Genomic DNA, 25984 nt, shown 5'->3' with positions numbered 1-25984 from the left:
ATCATGGTTTTTCAACTGCTCTGGAGCTAAATATGACTCTTATTTGAGGTTTGTTTTTATTTTCACGTAGAGAAGGTGACCAGACGTGTCTCCACTGAAACAGAAAAACATGGTTCTCCTTTTGTAGAGGAGGAGTTGGCTGCCGTTTACAAACCAGCGGCGGGCTGGGTTTACTCATTGTGATTTTCTTTTACACTGGTTGTCTATATAAGTGCCTTTAGAAACGTTTTGTGATCTAAACTCGTAATAACTGGCTTGTTAAATGGAACAAGCAGTTAGCTGTGTGCACTAACGTGCCATCGCCGAGGATCTTGAAGATGTTAAAACTGTGCGCTTATTGGACAGAGCAGCCACGCTCAAGGTGCTTATTGGACGGAGTTCAGGAAGTCTTGTATTTACTCGCGATTTATCCCTGCAGGTGCACAACATCTTTTCCTGCTGTTCAGTCTCAGACATGATGTGTTTACCAGGATAAGTTATCTGACCCTCGCTTAGTTAATCCCTAAAACTAACAGAGTTGGGCCCATTATCCTGTTTGCTGCTAGTGTAATCTTTGCTGCACAGAGTAAATTATTGATAGATTCAGGTTTGCTGACCTATTTTTACTATATTAAGCATAGACTTTATCATAAAAAGACATACATATTCAGCTAAGCTGAAACTACTGACCTACACAAGAGACTATGATGGACTAATTCACCAAATTATTACACGTTACCAGAAAATCAGTGTTAATATTAAGTGAAAGGTTGGTGTGCTTTTTTTTTTTTTTATTCAGCCTCTTTCACTCTGACGCCACGCCCACTAATTGCCTTTAGGAGTCACCCCAGTGGCCAAAAAGGAGGCTACCTCTGTGCATTTTAAATTTAGTATAAATATATAGCTGTTACACAAAGATCTTAGAAGTTTCTTGTAGTATGGTGGTGAACAAGAAGCAATGGAATGGGCTAGATCAAAGCGCAAGTATATGCTAGAATGGCCCAGTCAAAGTTCAAAATGTGGAAAAGTTAGAGGATGTGTGAATACATTTGCTTTTATAAAAATGGATGTCATATTTGCTGAGGATATTTTCAAAACCCAAACCATTCAGAGACTGGAGTTTTCTCTAAAAGTTGCCCATCAGAAGGTCAGCATCATCACCACACTGACATACTGGTAGCAAAGGCAGAGTAGGGTGAATATGTCCCTTATCCAACTGTGTGTTGTGGCTGATTATGGCTTCTTCTCATAAACATGAAGTTTTTAATTTAAATTGTTTAATTTGTTTTTTTGAAACCAAAAGGAGGCAAAAAAAATAAATAAATGGGATTTGGTATAACAAAATTAGAGATTTTATTTTTAAGCCATATCGCCCAGCCCTTCTTCTGAATCCACATTTGACCGCTCTTCTTGTTAGAAACGGTTGAATTCATTTGAATTGGTCATATTTCTGGCATGAGCCCGGCAGCTTCTATGCATGGCCTGCATAGATATATCAGGAACATATGTAATGGTGTTACTACTGCTGAAAGTAGCGATGACTTTGTGGGTGTTGATTAACCCACATCTTTCTGACTTTTTCAGTCTGTATACAATGTTTCCACTGATCTGTTTGAGATTTAGCTGGTCAGCCAGTATGATACGCATCCTGCATTTACATTGTTGATATGCATGGAATATAGCATTCTTCTAAATATTGCAATCAAGCAGCCTTTTATGATTGCCATAATTGCACTCACTGGTGTTGCAAAGACTGTTCAATTTATTGTAGCAGTCCACACCCTTTGTAGATTGCATCAGCACCTCTGACAGCAAACGGCCCCACAGCATGACACTGCCACTACCGTGCTTGAGAAGAGTCGGTACAGTGTTTTATTTAGTCAATGTGATCCAGTGCCTCAACCTTTCCGTCGTCTTACCACGTAACCTTGCTCCAGAAGGCATTTGCTTTCTGCACATTTCAGCTCGATGTCAGTTTTTAAGTTGTAAGTCCATGTATGAGAAGGATTTGATTATTTGTCAGCACCTCGTTTTACTGTGCCGTCTCAGGTACAGGTGTGAGGATGTGGCTTCTGTGTGTCCTGCTGCCGTCGTTGCTGCCTCCTGTTTCCAGTGCCGCGGACTCCAAGGCCATCACCACCACTCTTACAACCAAATGGGCTGATACCCCTCTGCTGCTGGAAGCCAGGTATGACAACACGTAGACAGCTTTCACATCGTAGGTCAATCCATATCCGTCCAATGTTGCAACTCCGTTTGAACGGCCGTCTTAGACACTGCCTGCTTAAAAAAGTGATTTTGCTGTTAATTCCATTGTGACATAGAGTGTCATACAGTGGGGAGAAAAATAGTTTGCCCCCTTTGAAATTTTTTGTCTAATGTAAATGTTTCAGATCAGCAAACGATTTTAAATATTAGACAAAGATTAGAGACACAAAATTTTGTGTTTAGATGAAAGTGTTTGTTATGCAGGGGGGAAAAATTTAAACCCATACCACCTTGGGTGAAAACTATGGAAAGTTGGGTTCAGTCTTTCTAGACACACCCAGAGGCGGATTGCTGTCACACCTGTTCTCAACATAGAAAACATTACAATAAGACTTGCCTGACGAAGCGGAGTTCACCGAAAAATCCTCAGAAGCAAGACATCGGGAACAATTACAAAGTAATTGAGATCCACCAGTCTAGAAAAGGGTATAAAGTATTTTCTGAGAGCCTTTATACAGATAAGCAGAAAATATGCAACAATAGTAAATCTAACCAGGAGCGACCTGTTGATCAAAATTACCCCAAGAGCAAAGCGACAACCCGTCCAAGAGGTCACAAAGACCCCAGAATAACATTCAAAGAACTACAGGCCTCCACTGGGACCGGGCTAAAGTCGCCTGCATGGCAGAGTTCCTAGGAGAAAACCACCGCTAAGGAGAAGGAACGTAATGGATCGTCCCAGTTTTGCCAGAAGAAAACTTGATTATCCCCAAGACTTTTTGGAAATTATTCCTCAAACCGACGAGGCAAAAGTTAAACATTTTGGGAGGCGTGTATCCCGTTACATCTGGCCCAGATTAACACGTCATTTCTGGAAAGGAACTTCCTACCAGCAGTAAAACATGGTGGGTAGTGTGATGACCTGGGGCTGTTTTGCTGCTGCAGGACGTGGAAGACTTGAATTCTGCCGTGTACCAAAAAATCCTGAAGGCGAAAGTCCGGCTGTCTGTCTGTGACCTCAAACTGAAACCAACTTGGGTTGTGCAGCGGGATAATGATCCAAAATACACCAGCAATGGCCCAGGAATAACAGAATGAAGACTTTGGAGCGGCCTAATCAAAGTCCTGACCTTAATCCAGTTAAAAAACTGTGAGATGACCTTAAACCTCCACCAGTGTGCTGAATTACATCAAGCTAAGAAAGAAAAGTGGCTCAAAGTTCCTTCACAGGGCTGGAAAAGACTTATTGCTGGTATTGCTAACACTTGCTTGCAGCTGTTGCTAGATATCGACCGATACAGATTTTTTAAGGCCGATGCCGATACAGATTATTTTGACATCAGTCTAGCTGATACCTGATATGTTTTTTTTTTTTATGGAGGAGCGATTCTTGAAGCCGATATTGATTTTTCCTTCTCCATTTACATGATAAAAATAACACAATGATAACAAGTGTTTTGCAAAAGTCTCAAAACCAGCTAATAACAATCAGCTGTAGCTTCAGTTTGAAAGGCACACTGGAAAAGTGATCGGTAATTTTCATGCACATACATGATTCTACATGGCCAGCTGGAGATCAGACGTGGGTTTTTAGATGATGGATCGGTACACGGACGCACGTATCGGCCGACGTCAGTACAAGAAATAACGCAAACATCGGCCCAAAATATCGGCCAGCTGATGTAGCGGCCGACCTTTAGCTTGTTGCTGTTAAGACACGACCAGTTATTAGCTTTAGGGGGAATTATTTTTCACACTGGCCCATATATGTTTGTTTCCCCTTCATAATAAACGCTGCAATTTGTGTTTACTTGTATTATCGTTATACTTTTAATTTCTCCCGTTAATGGGGAGTTTTTCTTCCCACTGTCGTGGGAATGCTTGCTCAGTATGAGGGATTGCAGCAAAGCCATCAACAATGCAGACGACTCTCCCTGTGGCTCTACGGTTCCCCAGGAGTGAATGCTGCTTGTCGGGACTTTGATGCAATCAACTGGTTTCCTTATATAGGACATTTTTGACCAATCTGTATAATCTGACCCAATCTGTATAATCTGATTGAACTTGATTTTGTAAAGTGCCCTGAGATGACATGTTTCATGATTTGGCGCTATATAAATAAAATTTAATTGCATTTAATTAATTTGTTTCATGATCGGAAACATTTATGTTTGACATTGCAAAACATAAGTAATTAAGGGAGGGCAAAGACTTTTCCTCATCTCTGTATGTGCTTATATGTTAAAAGTGTTTTGTTTCTATCGTTTTTGTTTCTTCTTCTTCTCCTCCAGCGAGTTTCTGGCCGAGGAGAGCCAGGAGAAGTTCTGGGACTTCGTTGAGGCCAATCAAAACGTCCAAGGAGAGCACGATGGTAATGGAAATCTGCTGCAGACGCACGTTTCACTTTCAGTCTGCGATCCGGGAGCATCTGAATTTCAGACGCCGTTGCTGCATCTCGGCGTTAATAGCGTTGCACTTTCAGTGTTTTGGCCGAGTTCTTGTGCATGCGGAGTAGTGTGATGATATAAAGGAGCTGGAAGCCGTCTCTGTTAACAGCAGCTGGGTCACAGCTACTGTGACAGAAGAGAAGTGGTGATATGATTTAATTTTAAAGTGAGAAGACACCTTTGCACACTGTTAGCTGATAAACAGAGGCGCTTGTTTAAGCATTTATACGTCTTTAACAAATTCCAGATTTTGTCATGCTCTAATCAGGAGAAATAATGTCGTTTCTTGGGGTTTTATGTGATTTACCGACAAAAGTAGAGAATCATTCTGGGGAAGGACATTGATGGATAGTTTTGTAAGTTAAAAAATAGGAAAAATTCTGTTAAAAACCTAAAAGAAAATCTGAAAATTGTGTTTATTTGTATTAAATCCTCCTGAGACAGGATGCAGACTGACATTTTTTCCTATTTTTCTTTGCATAATAGCTCAAACTCAGGTTGACTAAATAGTATCTAGGAGAATCTCCTCTTTCCAAATGCATTTAGTGCTTTAAATACATTACAAGCAAAGTTGTTGCGCATCATCCTCAGCATGTTACCCTGATCAGATTCAGCTGACCAGCATATTTCTCACTTCAGATGGATGTGGAGGATGCCGTAACGGTTCTCTTCTGTGCCCACCCTAAAGAGATGTGGCAAATGTCTTTGCTTTGTTCTCCGTCAAACTCGTCCTGCAAGTTTGTGTTAAGACTTACAGTTTATAGTGGTTTCACTACCCTGCAAAAGTATTCAACGCTTGGCTTTTTACCTATTTTGTTACATTCCAACCTGTAATTTCAATGTTTCTTAATCTTATTTTATGTGGTGGATCTGCACAAAATAGTCTCAGTGGTTGATCCAAAGCCACTTTCAGCTTCAGCTGCCACAAAAGGCTGCTCTACAAACGACTGACTTTAGGGAGGGTGAACAATACACGCTGACGTTTCCTGTTATTTTGTACTGTTAATTTTTATCGTATAACATGTTACATAACGTATAACTGTTACATATTCAAAGTTGTTTTCATGTTGTGTTAAAGAAACGGTGCAAAGCTCTTAAACAATCCATTTTAATTCCAGGTTGTGAGGAAACATGAAAAATGCCTAGGGGATGAATACTTTAGCATGGCACTGTGCATGTTTATTACCACCTTAATGAATTTCTTCCTGCCGCTCGTCAATGAAGGCCAGCTTTATGGAGTGCAGGACTAATAGTTGTCCTGTTGACAGGCTCCCTCGGCTGATCTGTGCTATGGTCCTCTCTGCTCCTTCGCTGGTTAATGCTCTCCTTGCTGAGCCTCTTGGTTTAGGTTCAGAGCCACACTGCAAAAAAGGAACTAAAAGTAAGTCAGATTTTCTTGAAATAAATGTATTTTTCCTTGATTTAAGCAGGTAAATAAGACTGCCAATGGAATAAGATTTTTGCACTTAAAATAGGAACATTTCATCTTGATCATCTTATTTCAAGTGCAAGATATCTAATCATCTTATTTCAGGGGTAAAAATACTCACTCCATTGAAAAATAGTCTGATTTACCTGCTTAAATCAAGGAAAAATACATTAATTTCAAGAACATTTGACTTACTTTTAGTTCCCTTTTTGCAGTGCTCGTACTCCTTTTACATCTCAAACATGCAATAGGCTATTTTGGTGTCGCACATAAAAAAGAGAATTTTGAAGGGTCTTTAAACTTTGGCCAATCAGTGTATCTGTGCACATTTTAACCCAGATTTTTTGCTTCCTGTAAGTATTTCTGGTAGAAAGCAGAATGTTTTCAACACGATCACAGAGTTTTAGGGTTTTTAAACAAAGCACTCAATCATAATGGAAGAATGACGTCAGACCTTACAGCGATCACTTCTCTGCTCTTCATATATGTTTTTATTTTCCCCGCAGACACAGACCTAGCTTACTATGAGCTGATCGTGAAGAAGGCCAGCGCTCTGCTTAGCTCCGTCCAGCTGAATATGCTGAAGCTGGCCCTCTCTCTGAGAGCCTACTCTGCCACAGTACACTCCTTCCAGCAGGTAACCGGAGGCGTATGATTTGGTTTAACGGCGTCTGCCGTCCTCACAGAGAGGTCATTGTTTGTCTTTTCTTTATTTTTTATCAGATCGCGTCCACTGAGCATCCTCCCTCTGGCTGCTCAGCCTTTATCAGTGTCCATGGAGTGAAGTCCTGCGATCCGGAAAGCTTGGCGACGCTGCTGAAAACTGCAGCAGAAAGGTAACGACACAAACATACGCGTAAAATACATCCAGTACTCTTTGAAGCGGCAATGCACTGACTTGTCATTTAATGCTGTCTCCGTTTCAGACCAAAGCCGTACCTTTTCAAAGGTGATCATAGATACCCAGGAGCAAATCCAGACACGCCTGTGGTCATCCTCTACGCTGAGCTCGGGAAACCAGATTTCCAGAAGTTCCACCAAGTCCTAACATCCAGTGTCGCCGAAGGCTCAGCAGTTTATGTGCTTCGTCACTATGTGGCTGTAGGTGTCACTATACACACACAATCAGGGGAATGGAGGAAACACACCGGACGCGTAGTTTAGGCGCTCCTACGCTTAGCTTAGCTTTTCATTTTAATCAGTCAATAATAGATACAGTACCTTAGATAGGACATTTTTTTGACCAATCTGTATAATCTGATTTAATTTGACTTTGGATAGTGCGTTTTGATAGTGCGTTGTTTCATGAATTGGTGCTATATAAATAAAATTAAATTGAATAAATGTACACCAGAAGCAAAATACCTGCGTACAACATGACGCCTAAATTAGACTGAAGTTCTAATTTCAGACGCCTGTACGCTACTGTTTGGCAGGGAATAAACGGGAAAACAGCATCATGTGTCAAAGTTCGCATCCGAAAGTATCCCAAAAGTTGAATGATGGGATACACCCATCACGCCCATTAGCCATGCTGTGCCGCGCCGCTTACGTTACGCTTATGTTACGTTCCTGGTGTATTTCCTCCTTTACTCTTGTCTGATATCGTACTAATATCATAGCAGACAGATTAAAGTTGCTTTATCCACTGATTCAAGTTCCCCAACAAACCATTTTTTTTTAAAGTTGTCTCGCTGTCGCGTCACCGGGACTTCATTAAATGATACGAGCCTTTCCAAATTAATAAGCCAGCTGCTCAGAAATTTCATTTCAGTCTCTGAGCCAATTTTTTTTTTTTAATTCAGTCATTTGGACTCTGCTCATGTATGCTTTTTTTCTTTTTTTTTTTATTTTCATCTTTTTATATTTATGGAGGCTTTCTGTAAAAAATGAAATCTCTTTTAGTTTCTTTTTATTAGCTCAAACATAAATTTAATGTGCCGCATAAAAAAAATCCTGTGAATTAATTTAAGGAATCTAGTCTCCCATGATGGAGCCATTTTTGCTGATTTTGCATTAAAACCTCATTATTGCTATTGCTGTTACCAGGTAGATGTTGGTTAGACAACAGATCTAATTTGACTGAAAAGTGCAGGATGAATACTTGAACTGGTGGAGGTGACTTGTATTGTAAAAAAAAAACAACAACTAGAGAATCACTTCTTAAAAGCAGGCCATTTACTATTTTCCCCCTTGCTACAGCAGGACTGTACCAGATGTCCACATTAGTGAACATATGGCAAAATAATGATTTGAGTGCACTTGTTTTCTCAATTTTCCTTATTTGAAAAAACAACAACAGAAAAAAAAAAACTTGCACAAGCTTCTCGTTTACACCTGGGATGAAGTGTTTCTCCAGTTTTTTATGCCAAGTTGAACTTAGATTTCTTCCTTTCTCACATTTAAATACAGCTGATCCATTTATTTCTCCCTCTGATTATGCAAAATTATTCTTACCATCTGCATTAAGTCTTTATTCTTAACTAAATCAGGCTAGTTAAGTACCAGATATTGGACAGCTAATGTTTTAAGTAGCGGCTTGTTATCTTTGAATTTGTCACTGGAGTCGCAGAGTAATTTCTAAAGAGAATCAGCTTCATGGTTCAGCAGGTGAGACGACAACAGCGAAGCTGATGGAGCCTTTTGAAACGACAAATATTGGGTCACATATCTCATCAGGGTATTTGCACAACATGAGGTTCAGCCAGGATTCCTAGAAGCCTGTGAATGTCTGGATCTTTGTTTAAGCACTTTGCAAATCTAGATTAATATAGAAAGGGGAAAGTAGAGACTGGATAAACGTTGGCTTTATGCAGCTTTTTTTTCCATACCCTGTTGTCTGACATTGTTGGACATCCATCCATCCACCCATACATCTATTCACCTGCAGGTCCTTTTATTGTCCATTTATCCCTCCTTGCTTTTCATTATGTTTTTTCATGTCTGCAGCTTCCATATTGTAAGCTTTGTGCACTGTATAAATATCTGCCTTGGTGAACAGTGCATATTTTGAATTTTGACAAGAAGAGACCATTTCTCCCTGAAATCCATTTTCTTTATACCAAAATCTCCTCCTTTCCTTCCAGAAACCTAACGAAAACAGAGTGTATCTGTCGGGGTACGGAGTGGAGCTGGCCATTAAGAGCCAGGAATACAAGGCAAAGGATGACACACAAGTTCAGGGTGCGTACTCTCTAACAATACACAGACTGCCGTGCCGGTGTAATCACTGAGGAGTCCTGACATGAATATCCAGTTAATTGATTTTGCTTCCAGGGGCGGAGGTGAATGCTACAGTGATTGGCGAGAACGATCCGGTGGATGAGGTCCAGGGATTCCTTTTTGGCAAACTGAAGTGAGTGTGTCTGTGTTGGGCTGTGATAAATTTTTTACAAGCTTGGTTTGGTTCCAACAGCATTAACTCCAGCCAAGCTATTTTTTTTTTCCTTGCTCTTTTTTTTTTTTTTTTACTATCCAAACTTAATTCCCTTGAAGCGCTGACCATATCTCTGCTCAGCTAACCTGCAAATAACTAAATCAATCTGTGGTTCCAATCACGCTCCCTCTTAATTAGAAGTTCAGTCCCACTGGCTTATTTTCCTATAATGTCTCCCTCTCCCTTGCCAGGACCCTCTATCCAGAGCTGAAGGAGCAGCTGAAGGAGTTGAGGAAGCATTTGGTTGAAAGCACCAATGAAATGGCACCTCTAAAAGTCTGGCAAATGCAAGGTGGGCCTCCCTCCAAATCATGGTCTCTTTCTTTAACCATCAGCAGATGATCCCTCCTTTTTTTTTTTTTTTTTTTTTTTTTATCTTGGCCGTTTCCTGCTGAATTACTGGATGTGGAAGTACAAACATGGGAGGCACTTGGTTGTGGTGTTGTAGATAAATATCCAGTTGGCTAAAACAAACATCAGAAGGGACGGAGCAGCCATATTGAGTGAATGTCAAATTTTACGCTGAGGCTATGTCATCTCACAACTAACACCTGCAATCACTAGCCCAGTCGCCTTTTAGGACATCAGTTTTATTATCATTCAAGCACATTACTGTTTTTACCCTGATAGCCAAGAGATAATATTGTAATAACTCTGAAAACCACATGACCCCACAATAGCCTTAAACTGTACTAAAACTGCATTACCACGTTAAGATCAAGCAGCATGTAGATGCAGAGGTCTTCTAGGGTGCATCAGAAGCACAATAGCATGATAGTTTTATGACCATTTTAAGTACAAAGCTTCCTTGGTGAGATCATGTTGGCTCATTGTAGCTACAGAAGCATATTTAAATAGACCAGCCTGGTAGTAGCTTATCCTTGATGTATAACTTACCATGGCTGCTGTTGCGTGTATCTCCTCTATCTCTATCTATAAGGGTTTCAATACTAGGGCTGGGCGATAAATCGATTTAATCGATTAATTCGAATTTACAATTCTTTAAGATTTCATTTTTGGAAAATCTGAATTTTATTTTGCCAATACACTCATTGGGTTTCTATGAAGAGAACAGCATGTGATGCTGAATATATGTTTAGGCAAATGTATTGTCAAAATATTGTTAAGTGGAAACTTTTTTTTACCATAATACGAGGTACTTCATTTACTTATTTCCTTTTTTTTTCAACTTAATTTGAAGTTCACAAGTGCAGTGAAGCCTGTTCTTAGCTCAATGTGTAATACCACTAGCAGCAAATGTTTTGTTATATTTTAATTGTTTATAATGGCACGGCTGCCATCTTGTTTTACAAGCATGTTTCACAGCTTGTTTTTAGTTGCACTTTGAATTCAGGTGAACTCCCTGACAAAATACTTGACATAAAAAGCAAGGTGTTAAAATAATTTCTTTAATTTATTTTTATGAAACAAAAAGGAGGAAAAAAATCGATTAATCGGATTTGGTATGATAAAATCGGAGATTTATTTTTTAATCCATATCGCCCAGCCCTATTCAATACACAGCTGAAAGGAACAATTCTCGCTCTCCAAAACAGAAAAGAAAAAAACTTCATCCTTCTTCCTTAATAGTGCTGCACTCCCTGTGGAATGGGGCTCCCAGCTGGGGAGAAGCACACACCTCCAAATTGCACATATGATCGCAGGGAGACAGGGAAGTTGGGAGTTCTTGAAGCAGAAGTTTTATTTACGTTGTCAGAGAGAAGTGGAGGAAAAAAAGCATGAACAATGTGTTGTATAAGTTTGATAATACAAAAAAAAAACAGCTTCTGGGTGATCAGCACAGAGTTTAGGTGACAAACACATAGATACTGAATTATGTGATTATCATTTTTCTCTGATCGCGTTTGCTGAGATATGTGCACAGAGTGCTCAGCATTGAACTGATTTGTTACGCTCTGCAGTTTGCTGCATTTGTGCAGAAAGCCTCAGTCACTTGCATCCTCTCATGCTGCAAATCACCTGATGAAGGGAATGAGGCTGAAACTGATGGCCGAGGTGAGGAAATTTACAAAGGGAAGTAAAATAGGTCGTGCAGAAAAATCCTTGTGCAGCTTTGTTGCAGGAAGGTTTGTTACAGGATGCGCTGGGAAGCCAGCCGTAGGAGCAGGTGTGGAGTGGAGGATGGCCATGTTTGCATTTAGCCTGAAATGAAGTTTCCCTAATTTATTTAACTGTTTTATTTTGTTTAGTTTTTTTGTTCATAAACTGAATATAGGGTTTTACTACTGCACTGTTAAACCATCTAATGATTGCACAATTACAAAAGCAATAGAGGAAACCCTAAAAGCAAATATTTGGCAAAGATGTTTATCCAAGTTTTGATGACGGGTGGTTTGCTTTTTGATTTCCGCATCGGGGAGTAAGCCGGATGATTTTAAGACATCCTTGGAAACTGATCGTAAACATGCGAGCACGCTTGGTGTGTTGGATGAACCATCTCCACGTGATACCAGTGGACCAACCAGTTGCTGTGTTTTTTTTATAACACTAGTCCAATTGTTATAGAGTGGAAGTCTTATTCACACAGCGGTTCTTAGTGTTGGCAGCTGCTTGCTCTGTTAAAAACACACCAGTGAACTGGTTCGGGTCGTTTATAGTTTAGCACCTTTCCTACGGTCATTATTTTAGTGATACCTGTCTATAACAGTGTATTATTTTAGTATATTTAGAAACATGATATCTACTTAGCTTTTAAGCGTTCTCAAACTTTGTCATGTTAGAGTAGGGCTGGGCGACATGGACAAAAAATATTAATATCGATATTATTCGGCTGAATGCCAATATACAATATTTATCTTGATTATATTTTCTTTTCATAAAGTAATTATAAAAAAAGTCTCTCTGAATCAAAGCTTTATCCCAAATGTACTGCAGGCAGATTTTTTTAACAAATAGCAGGACATACATATGAGAAATGGCGGAAAAATAACCCACTGGAATACATAAAAGTATAATTATAACCATCTCGATATGAAATATATAGTCACACCTCTTTTTTTTTTCCAGTGTCCTGTCTAGCACTATGGCAATAGGAATTGATATCTCAATGCCAGATGGAGCTCGACAGATTTTGCTTTTACAAGTGGAGCAAACAGCTTTCGCCATAGTGCTCCACTTGATTTATGCTTTTAAATAGCTTTATTATGATTCCTGCAAGGAGAATTTCAAATTATATGGACATGACAATGGGAGAGTAAAGGAAGAACAAAAAGTGAAAGAAAAGAAAAAGAGTAGAGGTGAAAGAAAGAGGAGATAAAAGGAAGAGAATGATAAAATGTCCTCTGTCTGCTCCATCACCTGGAAAGAGACACAAAAAGAACAGCACAACCAATAGACATAAAGCAACAGATACACTCGAATAACACCTAGATGCCATTGCTAAATCATATATATTATTATGTAAGCTGACATGTGTAATGTGATATTTGAAAAAAGAAACGAAGAAAGAAGTCACACCTCTTTTAAAAAAATCTTGATACTTAAATGTTTTTTTTGAGATATCATCTGATATCATTTGATAATCATTTTAATAATGAAGAAAAAGGACTGCACATTCTGTTTTGCTTTATTTATTATAATAGGGATGTGACTCATTAATGAACATTTACATGTAAACAAGGCTTTTAGCCGTGTTCCCTATGTTCCCCATTGGCAGGTTGATGGTATTCATCGAAGCAGAATATCGTACACTACATTACTCTTGCATACCTGCACAGCCTGATCATTGTATATTGCCTATTATAAAGGGCCTTGTGCCTTTCAGACTTACAAGTACTGGAAGTATAAAGAACAGAACATAGTGCCTTTGCTTATTCAATTACAGATTAGATGTGATTGCATACCTGATGTGCCCCTGAATATATGACCTAATATATTTCAAGTGTCATGAGATCAGTTTCCTTGAAAATGTAATATACAGCCTGCTAGCTGGACTCTCGTGACACAGATCTTGGCGCTCAAGGTGCTAAAAATCACAAATGAGAACAAACGAGTGAGTAAAACAAATTTATTGCAAGTGTATTCATCACGGCAACATCTATCAATAATGTTGCCATTGCATGGTTTTATAATTTATTTAATATATATATATTTCATTTCATAACCCTGTGTAAAATGAAACGCCTACATCTTGCAACATGCCTGCAAGATAACTTTTTGCATTTAAATTTCACTTTAATATTCGGGTGCAAAGCATTTTGTGTGCTCTTTATTTCAATTGGACAAAATAAAAAGCCCCGAGATTAAGTTCGTTCCAATGAGTTGATTTGCATGTCCGCCCTGTTCCCTCGATGCTAATGTTATTATGAGTAAAATTTGCTAACTGATGCTTTGATCTTGATTAAATGCAAGCGAATAATAACCTTTTGTTGCTCCAACACTGCTATCATTCCATCAGTGAATCAAACCAGCAGCCGAACCTTAATTAGTGCCGATTTATGATCCTTCAGTGCCCTCTCAGTACATGCGAGCTGTAATGTTTAATATATGAGAGATCTGTCTGCTGCAGCTTTACAGCCTTACAGATTCCACCATTTATTGTTACATGTACCGTTTTTTTTCTCGTTTTCTTCATTTCTCTTATCGCACACATATTCATAGTATAAACATCTGAATTTTATTTATTTATTTACTTATTTTACAATAGCCTTGCACGCATAAAAAGTCATCTATCAGCAGGCGCGGTCAGGATGCGAGCGCGGAGCTGCTTTGATTGTGCCGAATAAAGGATGTGAGGGGATGAGCAGGCTGAGCTCGACTGTCAGACTGACACGAGGGCGCCTGTCTTTATCTTCTAACCCACTGGGGCTCATTAGCTCAGCCTGTTTACAAAGAGCGGAAGACCTCCAGGGGCTAATAATCACAGCCTACAACACCATTACAGGGAGGCTCACCGCATTGAAATAAAGCTCACTGCATCCTTTCTTTTCGAGGAAAGCCTCGCTCTTAATGCGCATATATTTTCTGCACGCCGAGTCCAAGGAAATTGTTTTCTGCAGCCAGACCGGACCTCTTTAGGTGTATCCCATTTTTTTAACAGCAGTTCAATGAGGTTCTCAATGGTTTTGGACAAAAGTGGGGATTTTTCTTTCCAATTCAGACTACTTCTAATACTTTGATTAAGCTTTTTGTTTTCATTTTTGCACACGAATTTTCACTTTTATGTTTGCCCTTCACTCAGAGACTAATTCATTCTATTTTCTATGGGATTGTTGGTGTGTTTGCACGTAGTAATAATAATAATAATATAATGAGATGTACTTGATAAAGGTGTTAAATAAACACGTTGCACTATTAATGTTGTTTTAATTTAAGCATCTGCACTGCTTCGAGTTTTGTAAAGGTGGGAAACACCCGAGGAAAATGTTAACATTTCAGTAATGTATGTAGAAAAAATAAATTGATGTTTACATTCTTTACACAGAGAATTATATTTCAGGTCATTATTCCTTATAATTCTGCCTTACAGCTAATAAAGAAATCACATTCCTCTTGACTCCGTAGGTTCTGTGTAGGGTTTAGGTACCATTAGCCTATCATTGTCATTAAAGCGTGTTGTGGTGCCTTTGGCCGTGGGGACAGGTGCCAAGTCCTGCAGGAAAGTTAAATCAGCATCAGAGCGAAGCATTAAGTGCTTTAAAGTTTCCTGGTAGACGGCTGCGTTGGCTGTGGACTTGAGAAAACCACCGACACTGACTGAAGGCTACAGCTTGTGAATCTCCTCAACACGTTTGTGTGGGTTTTGCTTCACAATCCTCTCATTGCTGCAGTCTCGATGGCACTTTTTCCTTCCACTCAACTTTCTTTTGACATGCTTGCATAAAGCAGCCTTAACAATCATCTTTACTAATGGCCTTTTGTAGTTTACCCTCCTTGTGTTGGATGTCGGTGGTTGTCTGGCTGGACATCTGTGAAGTCAGCAGTCTTCTCCCATAGCATGTGATTTCTGCGTTAGAAATGACTAATCACTGGTTTTATGGCATAGTTGAATTTTCTGAGAAACTGAATCTTCTGGATTTTCTTTAGCTGTAAACCTGAAATGAGCAAACAGAGCTCTGAGGACTGCTGATCAGACTCTTTTGTTAGCGCCACCTATTAGGTTTAAAATCGCTGTTTTCCAGCTGTTGCACCCTGATTGTGGGATTCTCTCTCATTGTTTTTACGTCAGAAGGGTTCTGTTGACCATTTTAAACCGCAGCTAAAAACTTATCTGTACAGACAGGCTTTTAATATAATGTAATGTCGTGTTTTATGTGCTTTTCCTTTTGTGTTGTGTGAAGCACTTTTTGATTTTATCTGTGAAAAGTGCTTTACAGATTAAATTCTACTTACTTACACTTGGAACATATCACTCTGTGTGTAAAGGATCTGTATAATACACGAGTTTCCTTTTTTGTGACTTTATTGAAATTAATTAACTTTACAGTAATATTTTAATGTATCATTCTGACATGTACTTTATTATTTGCTCCTGCAGCATTAGAAATGTGTGTAAGCTTTGGTTTTCATTCAGATTTAATTTTTTTTAATATATATCTTTAATAATTGCTAATCTATCCCAAAGATGGATGGATGAGGGAACAGCAGGTTTGAGACAGACTGAGGCTGAGCAGACAAGTTCATCTTTTGACTCCTGCTGTTTAAAACCAACAATTAGTTTGGATAGTTGGAAAAAAATCCAATTATATTAAGTTGTGCTTAAACAACATATTTTCTTTGGCAGAGGTGAAAATGTTCAACATCACATCCTCCTGTGAGTTTCAAGTTTGCTCTTCATTGTTGTCCACTCACCTCTCTTTCCCCTTGTTTTTTTTTTTTTTTTTTTTTTTCATCCACGTCTTCTGGTATAGATCTGAGTTTCCAGACAGCAGCTCGCATTCTTGCTGCTCCCGCTGTTGATGCCCTCAATGTTATGAAAGACCTGAGTCAGAACTTCCCCACCAAAGCCAGGTACAGACAAGCAGTCCCCTCAGCAAGATGTCTGAGTTTGTAAAACGTGCTGACAGGTCCTCGTCTTTTTGTTTTTCCTTACAGGTCCATCACAAAAACCGTGGTCAACTCTGAAATCCGCAAAGAGATCGAGGAGAACCAAAAGGTAAAAGTTTGTTCTCTCCTTTTCTTCTTTTGGTTTTGATCTTTTATTCTCTCTTCTACTCTTTTTTTTTTTTTTTGGTCCTAACTCATACAGATACAGAAATTTCTAATCTTTTAAAAGTCGAGAAACATCAGACAGGCTTTTTCTCTTTGACCTACCAGTTCAAATTCTTTTAAGCGCATAAAAGAGAAAAAAGAGCCGTAGGTTAGGGGTGTATTATTCAAATAGAAGAGGAACTAATTAAAAAAAAACTAGCCCTACATCAAAACAAATGTTTCCTAAACTTGCAAACATTGAAATGCTTATTTAGCTCATTAAAGGCTTTCAAGGTAAAGGCTGTTGGTTAATGCATATAAGGACTGAAAACAGTGTGAGTTCCTTGTTTTGATGCATTTAATGAATCGGAGGGAAATCAGATTTTTCTGCGTTTAACCTGCCAATCAACACTAGAAGCAGCTCAAGGCAAGATTGGCAGATTACCGTCTTTACCTGATTGGTTGATTCATGCATTTCCAGTTGCTATATATGCACGCTGTTCCTGGCTAATAGCATTTACAAAAATCTTCTTTTTTTATTTAAAGGGTTTACTTGCAAAATCTGGATTTTGGATGATTCTGATCTTTTTCTTTTCTTATGGGCTAAAAAGGACTGAAAGAGAAAAATGTGCAGCAGTTTCTTTGATAAAGGTTGTTGTTTTAAATCCATCATATGTCCCTGACCTTTATCCAAATATAGCCAAACTCAATAATGGACTTCAAGGCACAGTGCCAGTCAAAAGTTTGGACTCACCTATGTCGTTTAATGGCTTTTCCTTATTTTTGTGACTTTCTACACTGCAGATACCTAATGAAAACATAAGAACTCTGACTCAAAAGTATATAGAATTATATATCAAACACAAGTTTGCGAAATAATTCGAAACATTTTGTATATTTTAGCTTTTTCTAAATACCCTCCATTTGTTTTGATTCCTGCTGTGGTCACTCTTGGCCTTCTCTGGAGTTCCCAGAGGTAGGAATAAAATGAAAAACAAACCACTGAATGAGAAGCTGAGTCCAAACCTTTGACTGGCAGAGTATATATTGTTGATTTGTTCAGCTTCTTTTGTAACCTACCATTTCAAACTGGGACCCAAAATCTTCTCGATGTTGTGTTCCCCAACCCACTTTGAGTCTGAAACTTGATTTATTTTTTTCTTATTCTCAGTCTTTTGACTATCAGTCAAGAGTTTCTCTCTCTTCTTACCTTAACTCACATGTCCCTTTGGAGTTTCAGGAAGAGGTTAAGGTATCTGATAATCTGTCAGGCCTGATGAAATTTTCTTCTTTATATAAATAAAACGAGGAATTTAATAGAAATGTTTATAGTCTTTAAGGTACATAGCCACATTATATGCTTATAAATAAAGACCAAAAACCGTTTGATCATGATAAAATAAAGTTATATACACTAAGCCTCCATCCTGATAATGTTTTGATGGTCCTTTTGTGGATAGAAATAATGCTGTTTGATTAATTAATAAAACAGCATTGAATAATGCTGGACCGATCCTGAGCCTCTGCAATACCTCGCAGTTTAGCGGCAGGGTGGCGTGATCAAAGATCAGCCGTTTTTAATTAAATAAACCTATGTGCAACAACTTTAAGAGACTCGTATCAGAACATTTACTCACGTCAATCAACTCGCATCTAAGCAATCGGCAGGTTTAGCGTCTGCTTCAGTGAACACCACCGTTCATACTGTATTCCCAGTGACATTCCAGTCTTTTTCCTCTTGGAATCATATATTTGTTTCTTCTTCACTGGATCTTGGACCATTCTTCATTGTTTTAGCCGGGAGATGCTAATAGCCGTTAGCCACTTACTTGCTTTATCCCCTGCTGGTGTTGTACTTCCTCTGTTATTAAAAATAAACACGAAAGGCTTTATTTACTAATAAATTGAGCAAAAAACAAAGCATACAACACCAAAATAACAACTAACATGCCAGCAGGATGTGATCATCCTTAATTAAAAACTCTGTATGTAACCAGAGTAAGCTACTGACGTATAAATAAAAAAAAAAACTCAAATAGCATGGCTATGCACCTTTAAGGGACTCAATTCCTAAAATCCTTAATAAATATGTTATTATGCAAAAGGATGTTAGTTTGTAAAGGAAGATATTGCAGTTTTATGAGTAACTATTTGAAGCTAAAGGTTTGCTTTGACGAAAACCAAATCTCAAAAACAAAAACAGTTACAATGTCTTGATTTAAACTGTTGTGTGCTAAATGAACGATTAAAAAGCAGCAAGTCGCTTCTGCACTTGTTGGACTTTGTTTTGTCTGTGAATAAAAACTCTGTAAGGAGCTATTTCTTGCCTCCAATTTGCACAAATCTGGTTCTTGAGGGATCCTGCTTGGAAGGAAGAACACTGCCTGCAGGGCTCATTTTCACTTTGATGAGCGCATTTATAAAACAGTCCAATTAAAAGAAAATCGTGTTGCAGTTTTGGTTTCGGGTTTTTTTTTCTCGAAGAAAAGGAGGTTTAGCTCACAAAGGGCGCCGGTAAATCTGGTTTTATTTTCTTAGACTCTTTTTATTTTGTCATTTTTAATTATTCAAATCCAGATTAATTAAAATCGCATTAATGTTTTAACAAATATTTTAGCATAATACTTTCCTCTGCCTCCCAAGCTAGGTTGGTTGATCTTTCAATGTATTTAGTGCACAGGTGCGTTAAAGAGGAAGTACCTTGCAGAAGTATTCACAGCCATTTGACTTGTTTGTCTAACAACTTCAAACTAAAATGTGCAGAATAGAACAACACTAATTAGTGTCTAATGGTGAAGTTGAGGAGAAATTATCTGGTTCTCAAATGTTGTAAATAAATGTAATTGCCTTAAGAAGTGTTAAATCCAGCTGCGTGAAACTAAATCTTGGTATCGAGCTTTTCTGCGGAGACTAAAAAAAACAATGTTTGAAGTTTTGAACATCTCACGGGATCTAAACACTTCTGTAAAGAGACACGCTTCGTCCATTCTGATGGAGTTTGGACTGGTTTGCTAATAACGTTGTTCAGTTTTCAGCCTCTGCCAGTTTGACTGAATCTCTAGATGACGCCACACGTTGCTGATTTGTAACTGTAAAATTGTAAAACGTGTTTCATTTTCTTTCCACTTCAAAAGTAGAAAACACAGTGGGGTTTCTGGTTTTAACATGACAAAATGTAAAAGAATTCAAAGGTCATGAATTACTTTTGCAAGGCACATCAGTCAGCTGAAGCTCTAGTTCTTTGTTCAACCCCTACAGATCTGAACATTGTTCCAGAAAATCTCACTTAGATGAAAAATTTAAATAATAGTAAAAGAAACAACAGAAGTTCTGATTTAGGTTTTTGGTTAAAGTTGAGTTCACTTTTGAATATTTATAAAACACACACACCAGTGTGGAGGGAAAAACTTTTACGCTCCCTGGTTTGAAGGGCAACTGATTAAAATCACCGCTTCTTAGATCCTTTTGATTTTTTTTTTACCTGCTTGTACTTTTGTCGTTCTGCTGACTTGATTCACTGCTGCTCTGGAGTAAATGCAGTTTTAAAAGTTCAGCAGTGAAGAAAAGAGATAGCATTACGGCATGCACCCACGAGCAGAGCTCCTCAGCCCTCCCAGCATCAGGCCTGCAGGGAAATATCTCCAAATGAGAGCTGCTCCTCCTGTTATTGTTTGTTCTTGTCACCTTTTGTTACGTGATGAACTGCAGACAGCATCCGACTTCAAAAAGCCTTTCGGTTCTTGACAATGTGTTTGGCTTTGCCCCGCTAATAATGGAATAGGTAATCACCCCCGTTTTTTTCTTTTTTTCTTTTTTCCTCCTGTCGATGCTTTTTCACTCCCTCTCTCTGCCTCCTCACGCCTCCTGACTCCTGGCGCTCTTCTCACATTATCTCGCCGTGCAGAAGACAGGAGTTTGGGTCGGCGGCGGGGGTGTGCAGACAGACGTCCTAATTACCGAATCGGTGATTCATTCAGCAGGCGCTGCGCGTCCTGCGGCAAAGAAATGATTATTGATTGGAGCAGTTTGGACACCAGCACTTGCTTCCAGACACTTCTTTCTGAGACACACACACACGAAGAGTTTAACTGGGATGAGCAATATTTGTGTTAATCTTGTCTTGTTGTAATTGCAGTGTCTGAAGTATGATTAATCTGATGTCTTTGTCTTCCTGTAATGAGATTTGACTGCGCCAGAATGACTTGGAGCTTTTTTTTTTTTTCTTTTTTTTCTCTCCACAGACACACAAACACACGGCTCCTCCTAGCCGCGCAGACACTCACGCACCTTTCCTCCCCCCCCCCTCTGATAATTAGATTTGTATAGCGTGGGCTCAGATTGCTCGAAACACGCCGAACAGAGCTGTCAGCGCTCGTTTGGAGCCGTCAGCCTGCCTCGTTACCGCTCTGCAATGACCGTTGCGTCTAGTTTACAGTATAATTGACTGTGCAAAGGGAGGTTTTTGACGTTACACGATGCAAACCGCTCGGCTGGTGTTAGACGAGGAGTTTCGGTGTTTGACGCGAGCAGGCCATTTAGTCACGTTTGACGTTTCTTCTCTGTAGTTCTTCAAAGGGACCCTGGGATTGCAGCCCGGAGACTCGGCCCTGTTCATCAACGGGCTGCACATAGACCTGGACACCCAAGACATCTTCAGGTACAACCGGACACCGAGACAACCGGCCGTAATCCCAGCTCAGATCATTTTAGGTGGTAGATCAACATAAAAGGAGCGTATAATTGTGAAATGGCAGCAAAAATTATATAGGTGGTTTGAAAGTTTTATTTGAAGATAAACATCTGAAAAGTGTGGAGTGCCTTTTGAATTGAGCCACACTAAAGTCTTTTGGTGGCATTTCTCCACCAGCTTTGCACATTTGGAGAGAAAGGTGTTTGTCCAATTGTCTTTGCGAGCCAGATAACAGGTTCTGATTGGATGTAGAGCGTCTGCAAACAACAATTTGAAAGTTTTGCCACAGACTCTCAATTGGGTTTAGCGCTGGACTGTAATGAAGAAATATGCTTGATCTAAACCATTCTAATGTCCCACTAACCCTAACCCTAACCCTCCACCCCAGTTTTAAGGCTTATGCAGCTTTTCTTCGCCTTGTTTTTAGCTCCATCGTTTTGTCTCATCCACTCTGACTAGCTTCTCTGTCTCTAATGTGGGGAAGTATCCCCAAACCAAGAGGCTGCCACCAAAAAGGTTCAACGTCGGAAAGCCGTGTTTAGTGTAATGCTAAATTTCTCCCAACATGTAATATGTTGCATGTAGATAACTTTGGTGTCCTTCTTCCACGTGGCTGGTGACAAATCAGGCTTTCTTCTTGCCTCCCTCCCATCAAGGTGGGATCTGTGGAGTGTGCGACCAATGGTTAACAGATTTTCCCACCTAAGCAGTGGTTCCTGCAGCTCCTCCAGAGTTACAAGGCCTATTTGCAGCTTCTCTAAGTGCCGTATTTTTCGGAATATGAGTCGCATCAGTCAAAAAATGCGTCATAAAGAGGGGAAAAAAACATATAAGTCGCACTATACGCATTTATTTAGAAATTTATTTCACACAATTCAAGACTAAAAACTGACATTTAATCTGGTTAACCAATTTATTAAATTACACAGCTGCATCCACAACTGGCTGAATAACATGGAACATACCTGGGAGGATGAACTCCAACCAGTGAGGTTTTATCTAGCGTATTTATGTAATATAAGTCACAGGATCGGCCAAACGATGAAAAAAAGTGTGACTTATAGTCAGAAAATTACAGAAATGTTCTCCTTTCCCGCCTTTAGGTTTTGCAGACGGCCTTATCTCCAGTTTGAACGATGGATTGAAGAGGGTTATTGCTGTGTAATCTAACCCTTCTTTAAATGTTCCTGCTACTTTAACCCCGACCCGCCTGCTCTGTGCCTTTGTCTTCCTTTCCTTAGGTTTGATTTTGGGGTTTAAAACCAGGGCTTTGAACCTTTTTTTTTTTTTTTTCCCCAATCGGTTCTTTCCGAACAGAAACGGAATTATAACGTTTCCAGTTATGAGTTCCACCAATAAATTGATGTTCCCGAACCGGTTAGAACAAAAAAATACTGTTCCCGGAACGGTTAATTTTGTTCCTGTCAGCTGTTTAATGCTATAGAATTATGTCACATCTTTCTCATCCAGCTTAAACCAGCTATTGATATTGTGTTTGGAATGAGCGTTTTACTTAACGATGGATCGTAATTTACCTCTTATTTAAGATGTGTAGCTCTAGTGGAGACACGGCTCTCTCTCCATTCAGTCAGCGAATGTGTGATGTGATGTCACACAGGAAGTGAACCTCAGCCGTCATGGTAACGTGCGCACGAAAGTAATTATAATTTTTTTAGTTAATTAGGCAACGAAAATTTTGAGGAACGAAATAAAACCGGTATTAACCGGTTAACATTATTTTTAAATAAGGGTTCCAGTTCCAGAACATAAAAAATAATAACGTTTCCAGGTTCGTTTCTGTTCCCTGTAAAATACAAAAAGTTCCCGGTTTTCGTTTTCGTTCCTTGAACCGGTTCAAAGCCCTGTTTAAAAGTAACTACTCTTAAATACAGTGCATGCCCCATGAAAACAGTGCATAGTTTTCCTCCCAGCTCATGAGTATGTTTTATCTTTTTGTGGGTTCGTTGCATGACATCCAAATAAAAAAAAACATGAGTTTGTGCTTGTAATATTACCAAATGTGGAAAGACTTCAAGGGTGGGAATACTTTTAGCAGGCATTTTGTTGTAGTTTTATTGTGTCTAAGAACTAGAAATGATCAGCCGCGTAGATGTGTGAGTTACTATTTTATGTTAGAAGTGAAAGTAGATGCTTTTTATTCATTTGAATACAAACGGAGGCAGGAGCCCTTCTCGTTCCGGTAACCGTTATCTGACCTCTCTCTCCAGTGTGCTGGACGTGCTGCGCAGCGAAGCCAGAGTGATGGAGGGCCTGCGCTCCCTGCTCATAGAGACGCCCTACATCCACGACATCCTCAAGCTCAACGTCCAGCCGTCTGATTCTGATTACGCCGTCGATATTCGCAACTCCGCCATCTGTGTAAGCTCGCCGAGGAAGATCACTCTATTCATATGTCCCTGGTTTTCAGCCGCCAACAGCCGGAAATAATTTTTTGCTGGCAGCTTTATGCTCATATATTTTTATTTTCTTCTTTCAACTAATTGCTTCTGCCGTTTTAGTGGATTAACAACCTGGAGACGGACCACAGGTACAGCTCCTGGCCCCACAACGTGCAGGAGCTGCTCAGACCCACCTTCCCCGGAGTCATCAGGCAAATCCGCAAGAACTTCCACAATCTTGTAAGAGCGCTCGTCGACTAATCAGCCTCCGACGGAGTCCGTTTAAATTCGAGCCAGCCTGAAAAGTAAGAGTTTGTTTCTTTTTGCAGGTGATTATTCTGGATCCCACCCAGGAGAACGCCGCTGAGCTGCTGAGCGTGGCAGAGATGTTTTACGCCAATAACATCCCACTCAGGTCGGTGTGTGCGCCGTGAGGAAAAAGGTGGACTGTAAGCCTTTGGAAATGGTTACATTTAACACTCCCACTCAACATGGAGCCCGGTTTCACCGGGTCTCGACAGGTTCAACCGTTCCCTAATGGATAGGGCGTCACATGAATATGCAGCTCCATGGGATGATCATTTATGTGGGCGAAGGAGGCAGGACAGGTGTTGAATTTTAAGCGTTTTTGTGTCTCTAGGATTGGGCTGGTGTTTGTGGTGTCGGATGAAGACGACGTCGACGGCATGCAGGATGCAGGCGTGGCGCTGGTTCGAGCCTACAACTACATCACCGACGAGGTGGACAGCCACAGCGCATTTGAAGCCGTCGTCTCGGTAGGCGCCTGACTTAAAATCTGGAAGGCCCTCTTACGGTTTTACCCTCACTGTGTCTAACATTGCTCCCCCACCTGCTTATTGGCCTTTGTCTCCTTAGATGTTTAACCGCGTGGTGATTGGTGGAAAGCTGAGTGTTGGAGATGTTGTTAAAGTGCTGGAGAAGAGATTCCCCTACGTGGAGGTCAGCAGCGTTCTTGGAGCTGATTCAAGCTACGACAGCAACAGGAAGGTAAATTGAACAGAATCTGGCTTCACTTAGTGTGGATGCAGTTTTTCTGATGACTTTAACATTTTGACCTCAGCTGGTTGGCGTCTATTAATCTGCCAATAAATCTATGTGTAATGAAGCCTCTATCTTTAATAAGGATCTGATTTACCCAGTCTGGTCTGGTACCTTTTTATGTGCATTCCCAATATATATTTCTTATTTTCATCGTTATTAAATGCATTGCTTTTGTCATATTAATGTAAATTCATTCACATTTCCATCTTGATTCCCTCTACTTCTGTAATTAAAGCTGTGTTATAATTCATCTTATAAGCTTAGCTAACAAAGCAAATAGGTTTTATAAAATCTGAGTGAACACAAAAGTAGCGATGAACTCTATATTTAAAGCAGTAATTGAATAGAAGTAGATTGTTGCTAAGGCAGAAATTGCTCAGTGTCATTTCAATTTGACTTCTGCTTTCCGATCACCTCTGAGGCATAAACTGTCTTTTTCCTTTCCAGGAAGGGAGGGCGTACTATGAGCAAACAGGAGTGGGCCCGCTACCGGTGGTGATGTACAACGGCATCCCTTACCAGCGTGAGCAGCTGGACCCCGATGAACTGGAAACAACCACCATGCAAAAAATCCTGGAAACCACGTCTTTCTACCAGAGAGCCGTCTACCTGGTGAGTTACATCCCATACAGTCTCTTAAATTTATAGCCAGTGTTGAGGTGTGTTAGGGTGCTGAAGCTGTTTTGATTATTATGTAAATATATATGCCTCAAAAGTAGGGCTGAACAATTAATCGCATTTGCAATATAATCGCAATTTTAAAAAACGTAATTTCCAAATCGCAGCGGTCTGCAGTTTTTCGCTATGTAACAATCAGTGAATCAGACGTGTCCTTTAGGTGTCAGTAAAATGTTTAAAGTGGGTTTGCCTCCACATGGAAGGGAAGACAGTTGCAGCAGTGAGATAATCTAAATTTATTATTTGATTTAGAGTTTATATAATCATACTGTTTTACCAGAAACTTTCAGGAATCTCACCAATGCATTAAATACTGGTCAATTAGTTTAATACATAGACTTGCTTGTTGTTTGCACTGTATGTTCAACAAGGATTGATGTCCAACTCAATTAAAAGCTGTTCTCTTGAATAATATTCTGATTAATAAAAACACGAAAAGTTCTTGTTTTAAATAGTCCCTGTTTACAAACGTCTTTATCTAAAGGCCATTTTTGTTGCTTGTGGTTA

General features: G+C 39.5%; 1 protein-coding gene across 2 annotated transcripts in view; it reads left to right on the top strand.

The window, feature by feature from the left end:
- uggt1 (UDP-glucose glycoprotein glucosyltransferase 1) overlaps positions 1-25984 on the top strand; it is a 50177-nt gene that overhangs the window by 85 nt on the left and 24108 nt on the right. For both annotated transcript variants that reach the window (XM_012881044.3, XM_012881042.3), the window contains exons 2-18: positions 2029-2167; positions 4479-4558; positions 6570-6700; positions 6787-6899; positions 6990-7164; positions 9150-9246; positions 9340-9418; positions 9691-9791; positions 16369-16468; positions 16553-16613; positions 21214-21305; positions 23567-23717; positions 23858-23977; positions 24067-24152; positions 24378-24513; positions 24614-24745; positions 25247-25411. In XM_012881044.3, coding sequence (XP_012736498.2) covers positions 2029-2167; positions 4479-4558; positions 6570-6700; positions 6787-6899; positions 6990-7164; positions 9150-9246; positions 9340-9418; positions 9691-9791; positions 16369-16468; positions 16553-16613; positions 21214-21305; positions 23567-23717; positions 23858-23977; positions 24067-24152; positions 24378-24513; positions 24614-24745; positions 25247-25411 — 1958 coding nt within the window. The remainder of the gene's footprint in view (positions 1-2028; positions 2168-4478; positions 4559-6569; positions 6701-6786; positions 6900-6989; positions 7165-9149; positions 9247-9339; positions 9419-9690; positions 9792-16368; positions 16469-16552; positions 16614-21213; positions 21306-23566; positions 23718-23857; positions 23978-24066; positions 24153-24377; positions 24514-24613; positions 24746-25246; positions 25412-25984) is intronic.

Source organism: Fundulus heteroclitus, chromosome 19 (genome assembly GCF_011125445.2).
Source record: "Fundulus heteroclitus isolate FHET01 chromosome 19, MU-UCD_Fhet_4.1, whole genome shotgun sequence".
In the NCBI taxonomy this organism is placed as follows: domain Eukaryota; kingdom Metazoa; phylum Chordata; class Actinopteri; order Cyprinodontiformes; family Fundulidae; genus Fundulus; species Fundulus heteroclitus.
The sequence above is the reverse complement of the archived record's forward strand: the minus strand, read 5'-3'. Positions and strand labels throughout refer to the sequence as shown.